Consider the following 27,159-nt stretch of genomic DNA (forward strand, 5'->3'; position numbering starts at 1 on the left):
ACAAGCTGGCTGGAAGTTATGTTTGCCCTGCCGCCAGAAGGTGTCGTTTCCAGTTGGAATAGACACATCCACCCCAAAAACAGAAGTGTAGCCATGGCAGTGCGTGCAGCAGGAAGGGCAGTGATCCCATCCAAGCCCCTAGATACTTACTTGGGGCCACTGGCCTGTCCCACGCTTGGGCCACTGCAGTTGTGTGCTATTTTTAGTGTGTTATGTCTCCTCGAGCTGGAAATTATACCCTCGGCTGCAGTGAAGGCATACCCTGAGCTATTTATAGCTGCTTTAGCCACAGCCATGAGCACTGAGTGGTGCGCATGCAGCACCAAGCCAGGAGTAGCTCTGGCAGGCATGGTCTTAGAGATACTTCACTGATTGATAGTTCCTCTCCTGCTCCGTTTGCTCTTGGGAGGGGTAATTGGCTGATGAGCTACGCTAGCACTCACACTCTGGTCAGCTAGTCTGGGCAAACTTGCAGAGAGAGGTGGAGTCAAATCTGCCCCCACTTCCCGAACTGCCTTTTGTTGGGGAAGGAGCAAGGAGACACATAGCCCTGCTTATTCTTCTGTGCCTGGGCCCAAGGTCTGTGTAGCCCGAGTGGGAGTGTAAGGGCGGTTCTTACTGCTCCACTTGGGGATATATCCCCTATGTCACAATCTAGCCTTTAATAAGCAGCCTCATTTCCAGCCTAAACCTTGTTCATTTGTAAATTACCTTTTCGTTGGGTTGTGCTAATGGATTCTGATACTTGGCTTCTTGGATCCAAAATAACCTTTGGTGTATGGCTCTTGCAGCTGCAGTACTGGAAGGTCTCTCTTCGTAGCCTCATTAACGACCTCCTGACAGCAGTTACATGGCCATTCCCTCTGTGGGGTTGCACAGCCTAGATTTCTCTCCATGGTCCTTGATCAGAGACTGGAATCTATCCCCACTCTGGACTGGTTTTGAAAGAAGTAAATCCCCAGGAAGGGGAAAGAATTCTTTAGTGTAGTCTGGGAACTTTGGACTGGGTGGTATCTCACGGAAAAATTAAAGGAACATAGTTGTACAGAAGGAAAATCTTCCAGTAACTCACTGGCAGAGCTGGGAACGGAACTCGTGCTTCCTGATGCCAAGTCCTGTGGCTCTAACCCCAAGACTGCCCTACTCCCCGGTAGGAGTTGGCAGCTGATGGTAAAGAAACGGGCCTAGGTATGTGTGCACTCCACTGCTCGCTGCAAATACTCCAGCTGTTAAAGGCTGGAGTTAACGGCTCTGGCTCTGGCTCTGCAGCACTTTACACGTGCTGGCGTTTGTTCCCCTGCAGCCCTGAAGGTGATCCTCGTGTGCTTTGAGCGCCAGCTTGGCAGCCAGTGGTATTGGCTGAGCCTGCAAGTCAAAGAAATGGCCCTGCGCAAGGTGGGAGGGCTAGCCCTCTGGGACTTCCTGGATTTTATTGTTCGCACCCGGATCCCTATCTTCGTGCTTCTGCGGCCCTTCATTCAGTGCAAGGTAACACCAGTTTTCACCCTAGTGTCAGCTGCTTCATTAGATAATATTTTTTAGGCAAGACGCCCCATACTGTCTTGCAAGGAGAATGTGACACGGGCTTTGGGGGCAACCACGGTCTTGGGGAGAAGAGTATTTTTGCATAGGAAATGACCCCTGACTCTGTGCTTTGTCTCGGAAGGATGGCTGGAGGCATTTCCGAGATCTTGGTTCTCTAGTAGACCTGTGTACAGACCCTATTGCAGCTAAGGAGCATCCATTACAGTGGATTTTAGGGGCCAGTCAAAGAGTAAGTTACAATGATGGGAATTCTAATGCAGCAGATCCACAACACCACATTGGTGCAGAATGGTACTCATCACCTCCTCCTGAAATTCCCTTGGAATTTGGATAGGTTGATGATGAAGTCGATGATGTAATAATGGATATTAGCGTAAACAACAATTATCCATCAGCTCAACCTCCGCCCTCCGGCTGGGTGGTAGCTCTCTCAGGCAGACATACAAGCACAGTAAAGGAAGCCTTCAGCATTCCACAAGCCAGGAAGATTTCTCATGGGCCAGCGTTCAAGGTGCTAACAGGGGAATCCTTACTCACTTGGCAGGCATTTCACCTTGCATTGTTAGGGCCTTATCCCACAACGCACTGAGCACCACCCCGTGACTTCAAAGGTAATTGCAGGAACTTCGTCAACTCCTGGGATCAGAGCCTTAGAAAGGAGGTCACAAGTGGCCACTATTGAGGTGACTTTATATTAATTGGCTCAGCTTTGGGGCTAATGTTTGTAGTAATGTCAAATTAGTGGTTGCAGGTGTCAGATCTGTGTATGGAAAAATCCAAATGCTAGTCCCCCATAAACTCTGGCTTGCCAAATAATATGGTGAAGCCTGGGATTGGTAGAGAGATCTCATAAACCAGCTATCCCCTCATGAATTAATCTTGCATGAGGGACCTTCTGCCCCCAACTCAAAGGCCTGTCAAATTCCTGGATGGCTCAGTGACAGAATGAGAAACATTTTAAAAGTATTCAGTGGGACAGGCCAGAGGGGCCTTACACTTGCCCCACTCTTTTCCCTGGCTCTTAGCAGTAACTATCGACGTCCGTGGTGGGCACACACTGGAGATCTGTGAAGGAGTGAGCTGCAATTCCTAGATACCCTGGTGACAGGGTTAGTTCTCTGCCCCAGCCAATAAGAGTACGTCTTCACTGCAGAGTTAGCCCGAATGATCAGCACCTGACTTAGCCTAGCCCGGGTGTGAGCAGCCGTGCTGCACGGCACCCCCAACATTGCATTGTGGTCACTGGGACTTCTAGGGGACATCCCATGGTTCTTTGTGCTGCTGTGATTCTCTCCCAGTGGATTGTGGGAGAACTTGTCAGTCTGTTTTGACACATGATGGAGAAATTATGGGAAGGTGCTGGATGACAGTTGGCACTCAAGTGGGTTAGCCTGCATACTCACTGCAAAGTGGAAGGGTTACCCATCTTAGTGAAAGCAGAATCTGGGTTTAACCCGATAACCCAGGATGGGCCAGGTCACCCGGGTTGGAAGCACCAACCTCAAGTCAGAGGTTTTTGTGTGTGGATGGGAGCTGGATTAGGGGCAACGCCCAAGTAAGAGCCTCGGCTAACTCTGCAATGAACACAAGCCCTGAGAAACCAGGCCACTAGGGGGTTGTGTGGGTCTAATGAACAGGATCTGGGATGGGTAGCATGGTGTATCAAGAGAAGATTTTTTTAAACAGGATTGTTGGTTGGATCGGGGGGCGAACTTTGCACTGACTTTGTCTGATGGGAAGCGCCTTCCCACTTTGTTTTGGCTTTGAGCCAAACACAGCTCTTGATAATGGACAGGCACTCGGTGTGCCCAGGCTGCTACTACTTACGCTGACATGTATAGATGGAGTCCCCATCATTGGAAGCCTTTAAAAACAAGTTGGACAAACACCTGTCAGGGATGGTCTACTTGGTCCTGCCACAGCGCAGGGGTGTGAACTCGATGACCTCTTGAGGTCCCTTCCAGCCCCACCTTTCTATGATTGTAAGCTCTTTGGGGCAGGGACTGTCTCTTATTGTATGTAAATGTATTGCTTAGCACAAGGAAGCCCTGATTCCTACCTACTAGTATATTAATAGCAACAGTGACTGGTTTCAATGTACATTGAATCAGATAAGCATACAGTATTCCAAAAAGCTGAGAAAAAACCTACGTGTTTGGTTGTGTTTTCACATGCACCTACAAAGCTCATCCCTAGCTAGATAACATTCCTCTGCTTGTTGCTGTATCAACTTCTTACATACAAGGACAAAAATCCTCAGCCTGTAGTGTACAAGCAGCCAAGGGATTCTGATGCCAGACACTCATGAGCTAGTTGGAAAGGGACAGAGTGTTTCTCTGTGATGCTGGAGTGTTCTTTTGCTAACAGGGGTTGTTATGCCCTCTGTCAGCTGCTGGCCCAACCTGCAGAGAATCACGAGGAGATGACTGCCCGGCAACATATCGCTGACCAGCTAGAGAGGCGCTTCATACCACGCCCTCTGTGCAAGAGCTCCCTCATCACAGAATTCAACAGCGAGCTCAAAATCCTGAAGGAGGCAGTGCACAGTGGGTCAGGTAAGGCTGTTCGGGGAGGGGGAGGATGGTCGCACACAGAGGAAAGAGGATTTCTTACCCCTCTGTGTGGGTACACACGGCAAGAGTCAATAGTTTTGCCCATAGTATAGCACTCTGTGTGCGAAACTTGATTTAATATATGGAAACTTAAATGCATAGAAATGTGCAGCTCTCCCTTCTATCGCAAATACATGGAATTTACAAAAACAGAAATGCACTGCATGGAACTGTTCTGACTGCTTCGTCCTCTCTTCTGGGGTGCACTGGGGTACAACAGCAGACCCACAGCAACAGGTGCTTTACGCATGGTCATTTATTATGTTTTTAAAGTGAGTTTTGTGCTTGCAAAAGGTGCTGGCCTGGCAGCCCTGGAGACTGAAGCCCCTTCTTTATGAAAAGACGAGGTACAGCATACAAAGCTCCCCTGCACTGCCTCATTAATGTGCCGCAACGCACTGAGGGCGACAGGGTTGGTTTTCATGCCTTGTCAATCACTGCCCCGTCAGCTGAGACAGCCAACGAAAGTGCAGATAACGGCCAGTTGTAATGGCAGCCTTGTTACATTCACCTCTCCACTAACTAAACTAAGAACACCATCTCACTTCTCATATGCCTACACGCAGCTGTCAAACGGTAACCTCTTTCAGTCACTACTGACCAAAGTGCACTGTAACCAAGGCTGTAGAGGTGAAAGTAGTTTTTAAAATCTAGATAGTCTCAGCTCCCCTCTTTTAGAATTAGCTACTTGTTTATCAGCAGCAGATATTTATTTTCTTTTTTCCTTGTGAAAGGACAGCTGAGCATTTTTTGGCCCAAATCTATGCCCTTGAAATCAACAGGAAAACTCCTGACCATTCATGAAGTGGCCACTTCTGCAAACTTTCTCCTTTGCTGTGTACATTGGCTGCCACTAGAGAGCAGTCATTACTTCCAGACTGTGGGAAACTTTGTATCGAGTACTTTGTTCTTAGCAAGAATGTAGCTCTACTTGTTTTGCCCCATAATAATGTGCCTTGCTTGCTAAACATCACAGAGGGGCAGTGGATGTGGCAGTATGGTTCAGGGACAAAATCGGAGAACATAAGAAATCTTCGCAGTGACAAAGGTTTCTTGCAGGTTAGCTGAGCTGGTACAGTTGTACTGATCTGGTGTCAAGTAAGCACAAGCAGTGGTAGAGTTCTCTTTCACAGCTGCTGCAGAAGGCCATTCGGCCCTCTGACTTTCCCACTTCTCTCGCCTTTCCCCTAAACCCAGGCTGAGGAAGATGCCCTCGCCCTACTGGGAACAATATTTCTTTCAGCCTCGGAACTGACTCGGCTTTGTTTTTTCCACTCTGTGCAGCCTACCAAGGGAAGACCTCCATCAGCACCGTGGGCACTTCCACCTCCGCGTACCGCCTCAGCCTCGCTACCATGTCCCGCTCCAACACTGGCACCGGCACCGTCTGGGAGCAGGACAGCGAGCCTTCCCATCAGGCTTCGCAGGACACTCTGAGCCGCACAGATGAGGAGGATGAAGAAAGTATGTGGCTGCCGGGGCAGGATCAGAGTACACTTGCAGCCCCTCGTTGCCCAGGCCCAGCTCTGCTGTACAGGCAGAAGAGGGTGTTGTTTTGAGCAGTAGAATGATCAGGGACTCTTTACTGCGTGAGGCCTTAATGCTGCAAGCCCTTTCTTCGTGCACAGCCAGGAGGAAAAGGCTGTTGCTCTCCAGCGCACGTGTGAACAGAGGGTACATGTGGGCACATGGTTCAGCGTTAGGGGTGGTCGCCGCACTATGCAATTGTTAATGTCAAGTCCTTACGTGCCTCCTTCCATACTCTTGAGCACAGGGCTGAGAAAGGGTAAGGTGCAGGTGTAGACCGTGAAGAAACCAGAAGAGACATGGCAGTCCTCACAATGCTGATAAGGCATTTAGCTAAACAGTCCCCTCTTTGGCCTGAATCCTGCTACTAGGCAGGAGCAATTTGGTGGCTGTGTAGCAGGCATCACATTGCAGCAGTATCAGCTTGCTGTGCACTTCCTGCTCATCTCTGAACCACGGGCTTCTATGTGTACCTGTACCTGCACTGTGTGTGCTCAAGCCGTGGCTAGTGTCTGTGCTGGTTGGGATGTAGGACCTACTCAAGCATTTGTGCGCATTTTATAATACATTAGCTGATCAACAGAGGACATCAAGCCTTAAGACTTCTGTCAGCCAATACTCCACTCCTTTATACCCAGTGATAGAGGCAGAAAAGGTTTTGAGTTGTATGAAACATCCTGGTGTCTCTTTGCAGAGAGGGTTTAGTTTTTTATAGTTTGTGTAGATTTGCACAGTCTGAGTTTCACTTTGAGTTTGAAGGGAAGCTCATTGAAACCACTGAGTTTGCCTGAATTAAGTTTTGATATCAGAAACATCCAAGAAGCTCCTGGCTTCTTTCAAAACCATCCTCCAGGAGCCCCTGTCATCTCTATCCAGGAGGCCTGGGCTTCCCACTCATGTAGCTTTTATTGTCTTCTGGTGGTACAGAGGTTGTCCTAATGGCTTGAAACCCTTGCCACTCACCTTTGGTGCTTGGGGACAACTGCCTATTCCCAGAAAACTTCAGACATGAGAGAGGCAATGGCCCTAGAATATGAAAAAGTGTACGAGCTTGTTGTGTGGAGATGATGTCCCTAACGGAGAGAGTGCTCCTCCTGAAACTTGATGCGTAAGGATTTATTACAAAACATTGCACAGCTTGTGTCCTGGTTTCTGTACACTGTAGTTGGTGACCATGATATCTTCTGGTGACAGTCTTCGATTCATTACAAGTGACTGCCAGCTGTGATGAATAGACATCTTCCTGTTTGCCTAGGCCAGTAAAGACTCTAGCACCAGCACTGTCCCACCCCAGTCTGATTTAAAGCTGGCTGACATGCCAAAAGAAGCATGAGAGAGCCACCAAAATAACCCAAAGAAATGAACCTAAATTCTCCAGGGAAAATTAATTCTAAAAGAGAAGCTATTGAGGCAGTTTAGTTAATGGCATGTCGGAGGAACAACATGCAGCATGAACCTTTCCATAAGTAGTATTTAAACTACTTGTTGGGTTGCAGGTCAAAAGTGATCATTTGATTAAAAGAATCCTCCAATGTTATAGGAGAGTTATTGTGTTTGTGTTACAAATACACAGACATTTTTTTTATCAAATAAATGCAGCAGCGTTGGTATAGCATTCAAATTCACATAATTAAATGCAGAAAAACTTCCACATCTTGGTGTTCATAAGAAGAAATTAAAACTTCAACAGCTTTCAGGTTCCCTTGGGATGTAACTGAAAATATAGGTAGTACTGGATTTATTTTTGAATGATACATGCCCTCTTTAAATCCAACTACAATATAAATATGCAATATTTTTTTCTACAAACAGGAATTTATCAGAATAAATTCACCCACAGATTATCCCAACATATCAAAATTAGAGCTGGTAAAAAATGGGGGGGGGGCTAGAAATATTGCATGAAAAATTCTCCAGTTTTTATTTTGAAATGTAAAAGAAATTTAAAATATGGAAAAATTTCAATGAATTTGTCCTCTGTTTTCCGACTAGGTATAGAGTTGGTCAGGTTTTTTTAATTTCAAAATTTTGTTGAAAATTTCAGCCAGCTCTAATCAAAATTAAACATATGTGACAGACTTATTTTGTGCAAGTTCACCCATATTTTCATGAATATAAGATCAGCATTTTGAGAAAATACTGCATTTTGCAAGTTAGACACTGTTGCATCTGTACATCAATTCCTCTTTCCTTTAATCTTTTAATAAGGTTGATTTTTCTGGATCTTGAAATGTATTAACTTTTTTATGAGCGAAATGTCCAGTTATAGTTTTCATTCTCAAGAGGCCTCATATTTTGTTGGATAACTTAAAAATAATAATTGTACTGTGGTAGCATCTAAACGCCCTGAACTCATTGTCCAAAACAATGTTCAAATATATAACAGAGAGAGGGTCCCTTCTCCAAAGGGCCTGCAGTCTAAAGCCCTGAGCTTGCAAACATTTATGCACATGTGTTACTTTACTATGGCTACTTGTGGTAGAAAAGTTAAGCAGATGCACATGTTTGCAGTGTTGGACCTGAGTGACTTAGAGAGTTCTGCATGCACTAGGCATGAACATGGGACAGGATCTGGAATTACCTGGAAATTTTTAAATGTGTCATTGGTGTTTTGGATGAATTTTTTTCTTTTTTGGTCTCTTTCCCATGTCCTTTCTAGATGACTCAGTGAGCATGCCCAGTGTGGTAAGTGAACAGGAAACCTACCTTATGGGTGCCATTGGGAGGCGGCGGTTCTCCAGCCATATCTCCAGCATGTCTGCACCTCAGGCTGAGGTGGGCATGTTACCCAGCCAAAGGTAACAACATGTGCTTTTCTCCTTTCCCACTCTGTTCTCCAGAGCAGACATTCCAAAGGTATATTGTGTGTAACTCAGACACAGCAGCAGGGTGAGGGTGGTAAATTCATTACCCCAGTACTAAAAGGCTAATCATCCACCTGCAGTGCTTGCTCATTCGAGTAGTCCCATTGATGTGAGTGCAAATACTTGCCGCAGGTTAGAACATAACAATTCTTCAATGCAATGTATAATGCATAACCCTCATGAGAACCACATTTCATTGTTAGAAACGTTCCCTTGAGAAACTGACAGCATCTTTATTGTTTCTCTGCTAATGCCATGCCTGTTGGTGTGGTGGATTTCAAAGGTGTTGGCATGATTTCAGGGTGCGGAGTACACTTACAGGTTTCATTCTGAGCCAGAGTCCTGCATACAGCACTTAAAATGAGTAGGGAGAAATCCCAGGGTGCTGGACAAGTTTCTTCAGTACAATCTCAACCCCAAGTCAGAACAAAAATTAGTTTTCCTCTGGACATTAGCTAATGGCAGAAAGAGAAGTGGGATTATTCTAAACCATAAACTTCTCTGTCTGTTAGAGCTAATCTTGGATGCCTCTTTTTAGAGTGAGAGAGAAAGAGAGAGAGAGGATTTGGGTATTGGACATTGCACTCATTAGTCAGGTGTGTGACATAGAAGCCGATGAACAAGAGTTTTTCCAATTAAATTCTGTTATTTTTCATTAAACAATGTTTATTTTTTATTTATATGTGACATAGATTTGCAAAGAGCGCTGATAAAAGGTCAATGTATAGATTCATCTATGTCATTTTTTATAAACCTTGAAAATGTGAATTCTGCATTATCTTATGACTGGCCATTGTCCCTTTGCCCAGCCTTGATTGTAATTCAGTTAGAAATCCCTCAGTGTGTGGAGCATGTAACAGCTTAAAGGAACAGCTATAGTACATACCGGCAAAGATAAGGGAGGTAATTGTTGAACTAGAAAAAAGAAAAGGAGTACTTGTGGCACCTTAGAGACTAACCAATTTATTTGAGCATAAGCTTTCGTGAGCTACAGCTCACTTCATCGGATGTAGCTCACGAAAGCTTATGCTCAAATAAATTGGTTAGTCTCTAAGGTGCCACAAGTACTCCTTTTCTTTTTGCGAATACAGACTAACACGGCTGTTACTCTGAAACCTGTTGAACTAGAAGCCACTCCAAATTTTATCCCAGAGTTTGTATAAAGGGTACTTGTGAGCAGGGCCATCCCTACCCATACGCAAAGTACGCAGCTGTGTAGGCCACCAGGAAATTTGGGGCACCACATTTCCTGTGCCCTGCACAGCTGTGTGCTGCTCCAACCCCTGCTCCACCTCTACCCCATGGCCCCCACCCCTGCTCCGCCCTAGCCCTGCTTCCACTCCACCCCTTCCCCAAAGCCCCTGCTCCGCCTCAGCCCCGCCCCCACTCCCCTGAGGAGTCGGGGCCTGCACTCACCGGCGGCAGGAAGTGTAGCGACCCGGCCCCAGCCGCACCACTGGTGAGTGCTGGGGGGGCGGTTCCCCCGTGCCCCTCAAGCCTGCTCTTGCCCCCGTGCGGAGACCTAGGTCCAGCCCCTCCCTCCCCCCCCCCCCCCCCCCGGAGAGGCACCCCCTCCCCCACAGGGGGAGGGAGGGGCTGCGTAGGGCCCCAGAATGGTTAGGGATGACCCTGCTTGTGAGGACACCTTTAAACTCATTTCATTCCATTTCCTTAGTGTCTTTAACATAAGTATATTTTACTGTAAATTTTTTCCTGTGGGCTGTGGTGCTTTTTAATTGGTGATGCTGAGAAAAATAATGTAGTTTAATTGCAATATAGATTTGGACTCTTAGCTTTTTAAGCATGAAATCTAAAGTTTAAGGTAGATACTTCATTGGCCCAGCAAACATAATCCTTGTTCTCAGCTGCATACCCGTTTTAGTCATGGATGAGCAATGGTCTCTGGGATTTTTTGAGTGTATTACACATGCAAACTAATAAATGAACTAATACATGTATAGTAATATTATTGCTTTCCTGCTGGTAATCCACCAGACCTCTTTCTATCTTTCATATTTCACATATGAGTGAACAGGATGGAATACTGCTGGTTGCTCCTGCTTGATGGGGGAAGTAGGCAGCTGTTGAGGCAGCGTGACTGGGGACAGATTTGCCAGTACACATTCCAGCTGTTTACTTACAGTTTCATTACAATGCAAGATCATGCTTTCCCGCAGTTTGGCCTTTTAATGGCATCAGAACTAGAATGTTGTTCTGCAGCTCATGATAAATTGATTCGCGCTTCAAGGAGAAGCCTGAATAAGTGAACTTACGGGGTGGTTACAGGGGGAAGATCTTAAATGAAACTGGAAGTAAACAGAATACCATCACAGGGAATACAGGCAGCAACATGGTTTGAAAACTTTCTAAGCCCCATCATCCCCCTCCCTTATTTGCACTAGAATCACACCTCAGTGAGGTTCTTAGCTCATGCAATGTATTGTATCGCTTTGGAGGTCTCCATGTATCATAGCCTCCATTTGTAAATTGCTCCTTTTATCCAGAATTTGATTGATCAGATGTTCCTCTTTCAACGCCTTGAGTCATATGTTCTGATGAGCCAGTGCAAGACCAAATGATTTTACCGTCCTCCTTTTCCTTTCTTACTCCGTTGATATTTTTTTTTCTTGAAAACAGAGACAATTGCATGCTTTTTGCATTTTCTTTCCCTAAATGCTTCATCTCCCTGCCCCTCCTGCAGTGAACCTAATGTCCTCGATGACTCCCAGGGCCTGGCCGCTGAGGGCAGCCTCTCTAGGTACAGTGTCAACACTACCTATCTGTCAGTGTCTGTGCTGGGAAATAATCAGTTCCCTATATCCTCTGTCTCTCTCTCTCTTTATCCTTTGTCTCTCTTTCCATGTCTGTCTCTTGTTGTTCATCGATACTCAGGCCTGCAAGTCAAAGGTGTAGTAACCCGACTTCAGTTTTCAGCGTTGATTGCCAACAGCTTTTAATTCCTAACAACTGTGAGGGAATTAAAAAAAGAAAAATCTTCCAAGCTAAAATATTTGTCTGCCTGTTGTGGATTTTTCCATTGCTAGCTATTGCTCTGAAGACATAAGAAAGAAGCATTATTTTCACCACCTCATTAAATGTAACCTTTTATGAGAACCAGTTTGGGGACCTCCTTTTTTAAAAAATCTGTCCTTATATTAATCTAACATCACCATCAAGAAACACTTTAATCATTATTATTTTCTTTAGCATTCATTAATAATACTAATCCTGATAAGCCATGTTAAATACAGTTCCCTATGAATGCCTTTATAGGAATCCCCACTTATTACAAAGTGTTATCATTCTACAAACACTAGCCTTAGAGCTTTCAGGCAGATGCTGTTAACAAACAGTGTTATTACTGTGCCTTTAAAATACGTAGGTCGTAAGATTTTAAAAGGAGGACTGCACCTTTAACAGTCAGCTCAGCCATGTTAATCATTCTTCCTGGTGTACTACTATGGTGATACCTCTCAACTGATCCTCATGAGGTGGGGAAGTTCTCACTCATCACAAGCTCCTTATTTCATTCTCAGAGAGCGTTCCCACATTCTGGGAGAATACAGTCTGCTCCCTGAAATATACCACATCACTCTTTGTTATTTTATCACTCTTGCCTAAAGATGAGGATGTGTTGAGAGGTATTCTTGTGAATTAATTTTGTTTTGTTTGAGATTTCTCCAGTTTTATTTTAATGTTGAAAAATGGAAAATGAAGTCTGTTGTTGGATGTGTCATTGAGATCAACCCCATGATTCATAGTGTCACTTGTGTTTGTGTGCCCTGCCTTGATCGGTCTCTGATTGGTGGTAATGTGGAAGGTGTTGTAAAGAACAGACATTTGTCCTTTGGCCGAGGCAGGGATGTTACTTTATAGCAAAATGTATTATTCTGTGCAAAGAAGATCATTAAGAACCCAGTCTTCTTGAGAGTCAACTGAGCAATAGTTCAGAAGCCTAGAAAAAAACAAACAAATATTTCTTTATAGAGGAAGTTAAATGCATTCACTTTATTAGTGTGAAAACCTGATTACCTTTGGCGGTTGACCTGCCGATTGAGTCACATCCTAATGTTGATTGTGAAATGTCTTGACTCTGATAAATGGGAGTCAGGCTACGCAGCAACTCTTGGGGACAAGTCCTGGAGTTTTAAGACAGCTGAGCCAGCTGACAAGATCAATGTCAAAACAATTCATGTTGATCTGTGAAGTCTAAACATATGCACAGTGAGTTCCGTTCGCTACTAACGCATCAACCTTTGCCCAGAACAGGTTTGTATCTCCTGTATTGTTCTGTGTTACAGAGTTTCAGTAAGGGAGAAGATCAGTTGGCATGTTCGGTGAGGTAGATTTCTACAGAGAGACTATTTCTGATGGGGTTTGTTATTTTTTGAAGACATAGTCATAGACTTCTTTGTTTTAAAAAAATGACACTTTTATTCCACAGAACCTTAAAAGAGACTCAAGATAATTAACCTGGTCTCTGTGAAAAGGCTACAATTATAGTTCTGTGTAAGATGAAAAAAGCAACATTTTAGCTGTATTGTGTGTATTTAAAAGTGCAAATTGCATTCCTTCTGTAAAGGAGAGAAGCAAAAGAACAGAGAGATAGTACAGCTGCTTATTGAGATCATTGTTGTAGCAGAGGATAAATACATTCTTCTATTCAGGAACGCTAGTTTAAATAAAACAGGCCAAGATTTTTCTTTAGATATCTTTGATCTTCACTAGAGCACAGGAATAAAAACTGCTTGGGATAGCATACTGAATTCAGAAGCTGATATTTAGTCACAATTGATGGAATGAAACAAACAAAGAATAGAACGTTATGGAAACCAGGAATTTCAAATAAATCAAAAGAACAATAATAAATAAAGACAACAATAAAGTAATTTTTCTTTTGTGCTCGTACCAATTAGAGTTACATAGGTAAATAGCAATGCACACAGGAAGAGAATAACATTCAAATTCCCAAGATTATGCAGAAAGGGTGTGTGTGGGGGGGAACTCTTTTATTGAGCATCATGATTTGTTGAGGTTATAACTTGAAAAAAGATGGAAGATTTCCCCAAAGCACAAGGGAAAAGAGAATAAGAACTTTCTATCATTGAAAGCTGATGCACAAAAAAATTCCGTTTCAACATTTCTAATTATGCTTGTTTTAAATTATTCATGATTAATAAGGAAAACTAGAGCAAATTAATATCAACAGGGCAAGTGTGGAGGAAATTTGACAGTCTGCTGAAATCCCAGGCCATGCCTGGTGTCTTGAGAAGTTCAGCAGGTGCATTCTGGATGTTATCTGAAGATCTGGCAGCCACTAAAGTCCATTTAATATAGTTTAACAACTACAGTACTTGCTTGCTTTTTCTGGTTTTTGTTCTCCTCCCCTCCCCTTCCCCCCCCCACTTTTATTTGTTGCATTATTTCTTGTTATTCGTGAAAATAACTTCTCATAAATGCCAACCTGACAATGCTTATTCCAGTATGTTCTGTGTGGTATGAATTTTACACTGGCCTGACATTTGTTGTACGGTTGGCAATAATTTTTCATGAACAGCTTGTTTGTCTGTCTGTCTGTCTGTCTCTGTGCTAACCATGTAACATGGTTATGGGGACATGGCACCTTGTCATAGGTACCCAGTAGAGCACACTTGATAGACAGGAAAGTTTACAAGCGTGTTCTGCTCCAACAAATGAGGTTTATGTGCTCCAACAAAAATCCTCTAGTAGATGCCAGGTTCACAGGAGAAGTAGAATAAACTATGTCATGTGAAAATGGCATTGGATTTGATTCAAAGCAGTTCAGTAGCGTCTCCACAAACTGACCTCCCAAATATAATGATTGCTCCAAACCAAGAACAAAGCAACAATGCACTCTTGGTCCTGTTTACTAGACAATGAAAGGCAGAAAAGAAGGGGAGGGTACGTATGGAGTCAAGAGACCCTTTGGAACTAATTTTCACTGAAACCAGATTGTTGTTGCTGTTCTGGAGGAGGAAAAAACAACCATAATGGAATCATAACTATTTCAGGAAATTCAGTCATTCATCTTACACTTGCACTCTTTCTCTCTCTCTCTCAAAATGTGGGGTGAATCTGAGTATATAGGAAAGTAAAAAGGACAGGGCGGGGCTCTGTGCAGGTTTTCCTGCCAAATTCCACTGTTAGCACTCCCCCACCTTTTACCTCCAGTCTGCCGTTCACGCTCATAAGATCACTCTGAATTATGCCAATTCATGTGAGGGCATAAGTCTGTCCACTAGAACACTAAACTCATTTCACATCTGATGTAAGTGAGGCTTAAACCCAGGCCAACAGAGAGGAAAAGCAACTGAATCCAACCTTTCTGTCACTCATCTCTTTTTGTTTGTCTTTAATGCACAGATTAGTCCATGGGAATCATTTTTTCCTTATGTCTAACATACGTGTAGTATGGTAACATCACACTCACAAGTATAATGAATTATCTTTACCTAATGAGTTTTTCAAGGTGTTTTCGTTATGTTCGTCTTTTGACATGGCTGTTCCATTGCTGTAATAAGAAAAGGAGGACTTGTGGCACCTTAGAGACGAACCAATTTATTTGAGCATAAGCTTTCGTCATCCGATGAAGTGAGCTGTAGCTCACGAAAGCTTATGCTCAAATAAATTGGTTCGTTTCTAAGGTGCCACAAGTCCTCCTTTTCTTTTTGCGAATACAGACTAACACGGCTGTTACTCTGAAACCTGTCATTGCTGTAATAGACTATTTACATCAGTGGTTCTCAAACTATTGTACTGGTGACCTCTTTCACATAGCAAGCCTCTGAGTGCGACCCCCTTTATAAATTAAAAACACTTTTAAATATATTTAATACCATATTAAATGCTGGAGGCAAAGTGGGGCTTGGGTGGGGGCTGACAGCTTGTGACCCCCATGTAATAACCTCACGACCCCCTGAGGGGTCCTGATCCCCAGTTTGAGAACCCCTGATTTACATTTAACATAATTTTAGTCTTTCTGACAGAGGTCGGTCTCCCCATTCATAGAACTAAACGTCATCATTTTTCCTCAGAAACTGTAATAACAGTCTTACCATAACTTGATGATATTTAGCTACTGGGTTGAACAGAAACTTTTTATTGCACCATTTTAAATATATATTCTGCAGCCTCTTTAGAAACAAATTGAGGTTCAATATTTTTTCTATTTAAGGAAAATATTCACATGTTAATATCTATCACTGAGTCACTAAATATTTGCTGGACCCAAGTTTTCAAGTAATTCTAGAAGCAGAAAATTAACAGAATGTATACATATAATGTCAAACTGTCTGGATTTCTTACGTGAGGAAAAATGTAAATTCAGCCTATTTGCCTTGATACCCTTGAGGATGTATCACTTTTGGAGTCTACTGCAGTCTAAGCAGTTGTATGTGCTGTAGGGCCATTGTCTGGGTCAAGAATGTAATGCTGGCAGCTAGAAGTAGCTTATGGGAGCATGCAGATCATAGGGGCATAGTCTCCTCTTGACATTTAGAATGTTTCATTGTAAATCAAATTGCACTGTGCTGAGTATTTGCTCTAGAGGATGGTGATATCTTTTGAAAGGGTTGTCCAAGAGAGAAAGGACCCAAATATACATTATTTTCTGGTTTTGAGCTAAACTACTCTCCTGGCCATGCTGTTGTAATGAACCCACAAAAGTATTAGCTTTGTCTTTTTCTCCTCCAGTCCTGGTAAGGCTCTGTGTCAAATCACACCTCCCTAGAGGCTCTGACCTCTTTCCAGGGAAGATCCAAGAAAGCCCCGGAAAAGTGAGAAGAAAGGGAATGTTCTTTTTCTTAGATTAAGACATGCCAATGCCAGAACGTACTGAATATTCAGCAGTGCATACTAAACAATCTTAGAAGCTGCTTAATTGGGATGCATGCCTCAGTGGTTCGGATTTGTCCCAAGTAGGCAGCTGTCCCTTTTGAAAGAAGTTCATCTAAGTGTTACTTACCATTGCAACCATACCTGTCTCAGATTCAGCTCACTCAACTAAAACATTTGTGACCATTGCCTGCTAATGAGTAACTCTGATTGTGGTTGAACTGGGAGGAATAATACAGTATTGTGAAAAGGACTGAGGAGAAGAACAATCTGCTACACATCTCAGGTTAACAGAGGAATTAGTTGAACAGTAACACAGACTACTTTACAGCATTTAGCAGTCTGTTCTATTTTAAAGCGCCTTTACTTTTAATTCAGTTATTCAGATTTCCTTGACAACGTATTAAGGCCTAAAAGAATACTGTAGATTTGTTTTTATATTTAATTGTATTTATTTTGCTCATTAGCCACAAAGAGACTTGAGGCTGCAAACATGCTGAATGCATCCTGTTTGCATAAGTCATGCACCCTTTATGTGAACGGAACCTTTGTCAGTTGTGTTCGTTTTTCGTTTTCATTTATTTAAATGGCATTGAAACCAAAAGACAAAACTGAGGTGAGGGCTTTGGAATCCAATTGGGAGAAATAGGCCTGTGTAATTACCCTCACCAAAAAACAAACGGAGATAATAAAATGGCGTTCTTGCCTTTTGTCTGTGTAGGCCAATGTGACAAAGGACACAGAGAAGTGGGTATTGCAGAATGGGATGCATCAATCAATGACTGAAAACTGAAAATCTCAATTTTTACAGCTCTGTGCTACCTGTGTGTGGCCTAGTCCTGAATGCCATAATTCCTACTCCCATCCCCTTCCCAAACCCTGGAAGCTGCAATCCACCGGATACTTTCCCCCATCCTTCAAAGACGATGCTGCTGTCTTTGAAGTGACTGTGCCATTAGTGTTTTTTAGTCATGATTGCCAGGGATTATTCTAATCAGCCACTGTACTTCTATGGTTGTGCTAATACTGTACCGTCAACACTTAACAGGGTAACAAGTGTGCAGAGCGAACCTGGACAACAGAATCTTCTTCTTCAGCAACCACTAGGAAGGAAGAGAGGCCTCCGGCAGGTAAGATCACAGGACAAAGTGAACATGACAATTTCCATTTGTTGCAGTCCATTTGCTACTGAGATCTTCTATCTTCTGTTCCCCTTGCCCAGAATGTATTACCACATCACAATCCTCTGAATTAGCAGGAAGTGCGTGGGCAAGCTGAACCATTCAGGTCTGCCAAACCACTGAGCAAGAAGTTATGCTTCATTTCAAATCCCCAAACCCTTTCCCCTATAGCTATATTATTTGAGCAAAGGTCACTGCATTAAAATTGAATTGGTATGAAGTGCCATTATTTCATCACCTGCTTTTATACTACACTGATGTCTAAATTAAAGATGCCAAAACATGTATACCCACAAAAAGAAAAATTGGTGGCTGTACATAGGAGAATGGTATAAATGATATGACTTAGTCACATAAAGGTGAATATTTCAGTTGTACATTAGTGTCTCCTTGGTCTAACTTTACTCTGCTTTGTGTACCTTAGCTACGAAGACCTCTTCTCTCACGTCAGAAGACCCAAACTGAATCTCGTAGCCATCACGGGGCTCGACTTTCAACTACTCGTCGAAGTATACAGCCCAAAACAAAACCAAGTGGTGAGACAACTTCTGCTTTTCCACAGCTGGCATCTAATATTTTAAAGTAGGAACTACTAGGTTTTGTTTTTCCTTCTAAGACAGGTTACTGTGTGTGAAATGTACATAGGTGTGCTTTCTGTAGACCAGGGGTGGGCAAACTGTGGCCTGGGGGCTGCATCCAGCCCTTCAGACATTTTAATCCAGCCCTCGAGCTCCAGTCAGGGAGCCCACTCCGTGCATGCCGCGTCTCCGGGCGGCTCCCGGAAGCAGTGGCATGTCCCACCTCACCCTCCTATGCATAGAGGCAGCACACTGCCCCCGCAGCTCCCATTGGCTGGCAACCAGGGCAGGGGTGGTGCCTGCGGATGGGGCGGCACGCAGAGCCTCCAGGCTGCGCCTCTGCGTAGGAGCCGGAGGGGGGGACATGCCGCTGCTTCTGGGAGCTGCTTGAGATAAACGCCGCCTGGAGCCTGCACCCCTGACCCCTCCCGCACCCCAACCCCCTGCCCCAACCCTGATACCCCTTCCCCTCTCCGAACCCCTTGGTCCCAGCCCGGAGCACCCTCCTGCACCCCAACCCCCAATTTCGTGAGCATTCATGGCCGGCCATACAATTTCCATACCCAGATGGGGCCCTCGGGCCAAAAAGTTTGTCCACCCTTGCTGTAGACTGTTCTGAAGAGAAGTCTGGATCGTTTCGGGGGATTGGTAATGAGATGTATAGTCTTTTATCAGTTCATGTCTAGCCCTGGCAGGTAGGAATTGGCAATTATCATCCAGCTGCTCTTCAGTAGTTCATGTGATGTGAATTTTAGTGGTTTCAGTCTAGTTTCTGGAGGGCAGACATCACATCAGAAAAAAACAGTTCCACATAATTGGTAGTTTCTCCAAAGGCCGACATCTGAATGGACATAGACATTGAATTATCTTCTCACCCATAGATAGAGGATTTAAGAGTCAGGTGTCCTCCACTGCGAATGCCCTGTCAACAGCACTCAGATGTGCAACTCTAGAGATTGCTAGTGAGAGTGCCTCTGCCAACACCAGGTGTCCTGGTGGAACATGGGAGGAGAGAAAGTTTCTCAAATAGCGAGGACCTAAACTATACAGGGCTTTAAAGGCTGAACATAGAAGCAAATAGGGGAACCAATTTAGTCTTTGGAACACTGGTGCTATGTTCTTTTTGTGACTAACATTGCTCAATAGGGTAGGCAGTTGCTGAATTCTGCACCTCCTGAAGCGTCCAAGTGGTTTTCAAAAGAAGCCTGTGCAGAGCACATTGGTTAGTGATCTAGCAGGCAGGACTTTTCCTTGCATTAGTGAATCAAGATGGTCCTAAGAGGAACAGTGCTGCAAGAGATGTGCTACAACCTAAATCTTTGGCCATAATTAAAAACAAGGGCAAGGATATTAACTTTAATGGGTACATTTCAGTGTAGGTATCTATGTTTTGCTTGCTCTTTACTCCCGCTTGGTGGCCTTCTAGGTAAGGTTCAGAAATAGGAGTCAAAAGCCCTCGATTGTATTCTCAGCTCTACTACAGACTTCCTATCCAGCCTTTGGCAAGTCACTTAACCATCTGTGCCTCAGTTTCCTCATCTAAATGAGAATCATAATAGCTAACTCACATGGCAGTTATGAATATATGTAAATCACTCTGGGATGAAAAAAGAAAAGGAGTACTTGTGGCACCTTAGAGACTAACCAATTTATTTGAGCATAAGCTTTCGTGAGCTACACCTCACTTCATCGGATGCATACTGTGGAAAGTAGATCTTCTACACTTTCCACAGTATGCATCCGATGAAGTGAGCTGTAGCTCACGAAAGCTTATGCTCAGATAAATTGGTTAGTCTCTAAGGTGCCACAAGTACTCCTTTTCTTTTTGCGAATACAGACTAACACGGCTGTTACTCTGAAATCTGGGACGAAAGACACCGTATAAACATAAAAGCATTTGTTATATTCTGATATTTTTTTCTACATTGGAGTAATTTTGTATTTATCCTTCCCAACGTCCTGGTCCCACAGTGGATCAAAAGCGATCAGTGACTTTCACTGAAACTCAGCCAGAGGCAACAACATCTTCAACAACAGATGCTACACCCATCCCAGCCCTGCAACCTAGCTGCAGCAGGAGCAGCCCTGCAGAAGTCAGCAAGCCGGAAGCTGTGAATAAACTTGTGCTGACCACCTCACCTGCCATTGTTGTTGCTGATCTCCATAGCCAAACCACCAGCCAGGTAACCCGTCTGACAAGTCAGAAAATAGGTTAGCTGCTCAATCTCTAGTGGGTACATGCATATGCAGTACCTCTCTACTTAGTGATTTAAGCTGCTGAAAAAATAGTGAAAATGGCTAATGATCTCACTTGTGGCCGTAAAGAGAAGTGGTTGGTGTGTGAAGATTTCAGAGTCTGTTTTCTTTACAGTGAGGTGGTTACCCATGCCACTTCTTGTTTAAATTGCTAGCTCCCAGATCTTTGTGTTGATTCTCTTTCCTTCCACTTCCGTTGGCACTTCATCATGACATGTCCTTAGTTTGACTGATCCTATGTCTTCCTCCTCCTGTCTGTATAGATCTTTTCTCTCACATCCTTCTATACCAGGAAAGTTTTAATTCAACTCTCTCCTCAGCTACATTGGTCTCTGAGGAATGGGGGTTGGGGTAGGGTAGACTGATGCATCAGTATGGAAGGATTCCTACCAAAAACACATTACTGCAGTAGCAAAGGTACCAGACTTTGAGTATGTCGACAGGGTGTGTGATTGCAGCACGTGTAGACATACCTGAGCTAATGTTAATCTAACTAGCATGAGTGCCAATAGCAGGGGAGCCGCGGCACATGGGCTTGAGCACGGACTAGCCACCCAAGTAAGTACCCAGGGTCCAGGACAGGGTTGTATAGTGCAGGCTGAGGACCATGCCACTGCAGCTTCAGGGCTAGTGGTACTCACGCTAGCTAGAGTAAATCATATATCTGATTGCAGTAGGATACCTTTAGAAAGAAGCTATTTGTCGCGCACTGACTGCTGGAAAAAGCAGGTGTTAGACATCACTAATGGGTGGAGGATGCTGTGTAAGTAAATTACAAATTGTAACCCAGAATTTAGAGCCAGCCCAATGAGACAAAGGTTTCTTTTCTGATGTCTCTTTATCTGGTTCCCCAGGGGGATACATCCTTGGCTATGTGCAGAAGAGACAGAAAAAAACATTTTGGAAAAGTTATGAGGGGAAAAAAATAATTTCAAATTGCTGTGTCCTTTTAAGCAATGTCATCTTTGTAGTTTCCACTACAAATTCACCAGCCAGAAAAAAATTAACTGTTTTTGCATAACATTTTAGGGTTTTATACCCTTTTAAACATTTCAAATAAACCAAGGGGCAGTTATGGATTAGCCTTTATTAGTTTACAGATCTGAATATATTTTGCACACGCTGGTTTATATTCTGTCCCCCACCCCCTTCCCTTCCCATGAGTGGAGCCTGACCATAAGCTCTCCTTGATTTCAGAGTGAGGCGCTTCCCATTGAGAAGGAAAAAGAAACAGAGGAGGATTTGGAGCCCCGGCCAGCACAAGTACATAGCACCCCACCCACACAGCTCTCTGATACAGAGGACTTTGCAGGCCTTGAGACAACCAGCTTACTGCAACATGGAGACACTGTCCTTCACATCAGCGAGGACAATGGGATGGAGAATCCCCTCCTTACCAGCCACTTCAGCTTCACGCATGTTGAGCTTGGTGAGACTGATGTTGACTTAGATGAGTCCCATGTTTAAATGTCAGGGAAGTGCATTAGCATGGGAGGAGAGAGAATGTAGAGTCTTGGTAGAGAAACTGTACCTTCTCCATAGAGTTTTTTGATAACTATTGATGAACTAATCAAAAAGAGCACTTTATATCCAACAAGGGAAAATATCTAACAACCTATTTGCTACAGATTGGCAAATATGTTTTAGAAAATAAGCTAAGCCTTTTTGGCAAATCTAATTTGGTTCAGGGCAGACTGCAAAGACCAGAAGAGAATTCTAAAAAATTCTGCGGCCACATCTCTGTTTCACAAAATCTTGATCTGCCAGAAATCTACTGCAGTCTGCAGCTTCTCCAGTAACATGCATTAGTTTAATATAGTAGACTGAAAAAACCCAACCTTTTTGAGGTTAGCCACTTTAACACTGCCCCCCAAAAGTTTATTTTTGTAATTTCAGAAGGGTTATATAGTATCTGAATCAAAGACTCGCATGACTGAATATTGACAGTCAAAATGCTGACCAGGGATATTGAACTAAAGATTGTTTTAAATAAACAGGCCTGTGACTGTGTTTTCTAATCCTCATAGCAATGGCACATACCATTGAATGATTAGAAAGATATTTTTTAGCACTGCAGGCTTTAGCATGTTTATTTTGTCTGCTGGTTTCATTGCACTCTGTAAGATAGTACCTTAGTGCTAGAAAAATAGTGATTCTGTGTAAAACTAAATAGACTACATACTACAGGAAAGAATGCACATGCTGTGCTCAAAAATAGATGGGCAGGGGGTGAGTGGTCTGTAGATGACATAAATGGTACTATCTGTTCTGCTTAAATATATTAAGCAATTTATGTAAAGAAAACACAGCTAGAATGTGTGGACTTTCTAGTACAGGGCAACAACTTAATTGATGCAAATATCTACTCTGTATGCACTTGGAAATGTATATTTTAAGTAAACATATATAATCCATATTTTCACATTCCTATAAACTAGGAATGGATATTGCAGAGAACAGACCTGATGAAAGAATATATTTTCTGCACACTGAGATTGTATTTAAAAAGGTGCCATTCTATGTGTGTTATATGAATATGCACTAATTATGACTCTGCATGTGTAGATATAAATGCATAATATTTATATGTATATCGTGTCCCTTTTGGGAATTGACTGAAGTCGTGGGTGAGTTACGATCTGTGCATCAGAATCATGGGATTAAATTGAAACCAGACTTTAGTCACTGACATATGGGAAAGCTGCAGAATAGCTGTGAGGCATACTGTGAAGTTGCAAGCAATGCCCATATTTACGTGTCTGTTTGTGTGTTCACATAATACATTTTCATTTCGTCACCTTGGTAGAATGAGATATTAGACCTTATAATTGTGGCATTATTATGCATAGAAAAGTTATTTTTGATCACTTTTAGAGCTTTCTAAAATGTATTACTTACCATCTTCTTGACCTTTCAATCTGGACTCATGGTATTAAGACAACATGATTTTAGAGTAAAAATGATATGACCAAAAACAAAACAAAACCCCCACTAAGCAAACACCACCGCCCAACACCACCACTATATATTTTTAAATAGCTATTTTTTCTAAAATCATTTTTCTGTGAAACACTGTCATACACAGCCTATATGCTGGCCTGGTGCAGTATTACAGAAGTTTTATTGGCATTAATTTAGGATCAACTCCAGAACTGACTGGTGGCTTTGGTAATTTCAACCAATCAGACCTTTATACCTCACCATCATGTATCCTCTACTATACATATGAGTCAATAGGAGCCCTGTGTGTACATCAGAGCACAGAATTGGGTCCTATATATTATTCACACACACACACACACACACACACACCCTGGCAACAATAAAATGTATTCTTTTCTCAAGTTTGTCTATCTAGGCCCCAGTCCAGAGGTGTTGAGCACCCTCTACTACTGTTGCCTTCATTGAGAGTTAAAGGCACTTTGCAACTCATAGGAAGTGCTAGTCACCTTCTAGGATTAAGCCCTTGCTCTATAGTGGGCAATCTTAAAGTGGTTTGTGGTAAAAAAAAGCGTCTATGTAAAAATGGCAGCTTGCTCAGCACAGATCATGGGTATTCTGAATGATAGTTGCTTATATCGCTGACTTAAATATATCTGACTACTTCTTACGTCTCTCAGAACTACAGAGCCTGTACCACCCATCTGTAGGAGACTGCACTGGACTCTTTCCTAGTGTTGGCATCATCAAAAGAATTATTAATTACCTCCCGCATGAGGAATTGCTATTATTAACGATGACACACAAATCAGAAAGAACACTGCTTCACTTTCAGATCCCAGTTTGGGTTAACTGGCAGTTGGAGGGGAAACTATTTTACTCATAAACGAAGTAAATTTGATATAGAAATGACTGAAAGACGATAAACATGAAACCCCATGATGAATTTTGTAGTCACTTTTTCACTGATAATGTACTTTGAAAGGAAGCATTTACATTAATGTGAGATAGATGCCTGCCATGATATTCTAATCTAATTATAGAAAAATAACTGTGATTTACTACATTAAATTCAGTATTGGTGATAAATGTTTCCATTAAGGTTGCCCACTGTTACAAGCTGAATCCATCTTAGCAAGGACTAAAAATGCCTTTTTGAAGTCCACCCTCCAACCAATCAAGTGCAGTGTATAAATGAAGATTATATTATTCAGGTGGCCCAGGAGAGGGCTATAATTTCATTGGGTAGTTAAGACAGGCTGATCAGTCTGTGTACTTGTAAATTTTACTTTCATATAGGTTGCACTTAATATTGTACTAATAAGGTGCATAAACATGTAATTTAGCAGAGTTTGTGCATTTTTCCAGTATCTCTATAAAATGACTGGTATATTTCTGCTGTGAAGAAAAATTATGCTGCTTAATTAGTGTTAGAGGCCTTAAGTGCATGTCAGATGTCTGGCCCTTACAAATGTCTGTCAGTGTTTGGTTCTGTTGTGTTGCCTCAAAGTTTTAAACTAATTTGCAGTTGTCAAAAGGATTAAAGATAGAAAAGTCTGTTCACACTGATCATGTTCAACAAATAGTAATTAAAAGACAAGGCTCTGTTTAATCCTATTGTACAACATTAGACAAGTCTCCCTTTTTAAAAGGCACTGTATCCTGCTTTATGAGATTACTTTGCTCTGTTGCCAACAAAGTTTGTTATAATTTAATATGTTTATCTGTCATCTTTTAATATGTGCCTCGCTAAAACTTGCCATACATCCCGCAGCCCCGCCTTTTAGAAATGGGGGGATCATTGTACTGGGAACTTTCAGTGTGATCCACTTGTTGTTGTGTGCATTTGTGTCCTCTTAATGTGACCTTAACTGTGCTGAATGTCTAGGTGTATTTATATGTACATGTATGTGCATAAGAATGTCACAGGATGTCTTTGAAATAATACTATTGCCTCGATTTTTGAAGGAAGGAAAACTGTGTTCCAGAAAGAAAACATGATGTAGGTTTGAAACTGATCTTATCATTTGTTTGGAAGTTCAAAAAACATCAAAACTAGAAACTCTTGTTGAGTTCGCAAAAAGAAAAGGAGTACTTGTGGCACCTTAGAGACTAACCAATTTATTTGAGCATAAGCTTTGGTGAGCTACAGCTCACTTCATCGGATGCATAAAAGTGGAAAGTGCAGTGGGGATGTTTTTATACACACAGATCATGAAAAAATGGGTGTTTATCACTTCAAAAGGTTTTCTCTCCCCCCACCCCACTCAGGGAGAGAAAACTTGGATTTGTGCTGGAAATGGCCCACCTTGATTATCATACACATTGTAAGGAGAGTGATCACTTTAGATAAGCTGTTACCAGCAGGAGAATGGGGTGGGGGAAGAGAAAAGCTTTTGAAGTGATAAACACCCATTTTTTCATGATCTGTGTGTATAAAAACATCCTCACTGCATTTTCCACTTTTATGCATCCGATGAAGTGCACTGTAGCTCACCAAAGCTTATGCTCAAATAAATTGGTTAGTCTCTAAGGTGCCACAAGTACTCCTTTTCTTTTTGCGAATACAGGCTAACACGGCTGCTACTCTGAATCTTGTTGAGTTGAAACCCTAAAACCAAGTATAAGTTTTTATAAATGGTGTAGTTCCCTCCCAATCTCCAAATAAGGGCATTCTCTTTGAAATTTGAACAAATCTTAAGCTTTAACAAAGTGTTTTTTGACTTACCCATTACCAAAGAAATGTTTAGAGGGAAAGAAAATATCGGAGAAAAAACCAATTACAATAGACCAACCTTCACAACCAAGTGGATATGTGATTAAAATATTATCTCAGGGCAGTTAAGTAGGATATTACCTTCTCATTTGCATTTTCTGTTGTATGGGAAGTAGTTAAGTCTTGCACTAAAAGGAAGGCGATCGTGCTGTGCCAAACAGAGAATAGAGTTTATTTGAAGCAAGTGAGATTTGAGGGCTTTTTAAGGCAAATTCTTTACATTGAACTGGATAAAAACATGTCAAAATATATAATTTCCCTGCATTACAACTGTGTAATTCATTTTCAGAATCAATGCAACTGGAGAACAAAAATCCGCATTAGAAAAATGAAAGCCCTTTAAAAATAATTTGAAGGATTACAGACCCAAAATCTTAGATCTAAAATGAGAAAACCATCTACTGTACTTCCCAAAAGTACCTAATAGCAAAGTCTGTGATGTGTACCAAGTGACCAAAGACCAGGGATAAAATACAAATAACAGAGATGTGTGAATTATGTTTATGAAAGAGATTATAAGAGTTTAATGTTTGAATATGCACAAATAATAAAATATATCACAAATATTTAATGTGGTGTGAGATTTTTGTTAGGGCATTACCATGGCTACTTCTTCCAGAGGGGGCCTCTGTCTTTCTAAACTTTGTCTTTGCTGGAGCTGACATTCTCTGATAAACTTTTCTTCCTGCTGTTCCTTCCAAATGCCCCACAGCTAACACCACTATGGTGTATTTGCCATGTTTGGAGGCCTGTCCATCATTTTTTGCACTCATATATACACTTCTTAATGGGTTACTTTGGAAGTCAAGCTAATACTCCCCCTTTCTTGTATTTTTCCTAAATATTTGACTCTCTCCGCCTAAGCTGATGATAACCCGTCATTACGGTAGGTATAAACCTCTGCTTTGGCCTACATGAGATACAAAGCTGGGTGAAGGCGGCTGGCTCGGCACAGTGCCCCGAACTCAGGAAACGGTGAGTTTAGTTGATGACGGTATCGCCGCAATTTGGTGACTCTCGATGGCC

General features: G+C 42.5%; 1 protein-coding gene across 14 annotated transcripts in view; it reads left to right on the forward strand.

Moving 5' to 3' along the window:
* The window catches only part of UNC80 (unc-80 homolog, NALCN channel complex subunit), a 192,723-nt gene extending 166,024 nt beyond the window's left edge, over positions 1-26,699 (forward strand). For 11 of the 14 annotated variants that reach the window (XM_043525302.1, XM_043525303.1, XM_043525312.1 and 8 more), the window contains 9 exons: positions 1,304-1,488; positions 3,935-4,100; positions 5,442-5,621; positions 8,344-8,482; positions 11,250-11,306; positions 17,451-17,532; positions 18,008-18,119; positions 20,133-20,344; positions 21,615-26,699. In XM_043525302.1, the coding sequence (XP_043381237.1) occupies positions 1,304-1,488; positions 3,935-4,100; positions 5,442-5,621; positions 8,344-8,482; positions 11,250-11,306; positions 17,451-17,532; positions 18,008-18,119; positions 20,133-20,344; positions 21,615-21,884 (1,403 nt within the window). In that variant the 3' untranslated portion in view covers positions 21,885-26,699. Of the gene's footprint in view, positions 1-1,303; positions 1,489-3,934; positions 4,101-5,441; positions 5,622-8,343; positions 8,483-11,249; positions 11,307-17,450; positions 17,533-18,007; positions 18,120-20,132; positions 20,345-21,614 lie in introns of those variants that run through there. The other 3 variants (XM_043525308.1, XM_037912917.2, XR_006284891.1) reach the window with 2 other exon arrangements.
* Positions 26,700-27,159: the final 460 nt, after the last annotated feature.

This window comes from Chelonia mydas, chromosome 11 (assembly GCF_015237465.2).
Source record: "Chelonia mydas isolate rCheMyd1 chromosome 11, rCheMyd1.pri.v2, whole genome shotgun sequence".
NCBI lineage: Eukaryota > Metazoa > Chordata > Testudines > Cheloniidae > Chelonia > Chelonia mydas.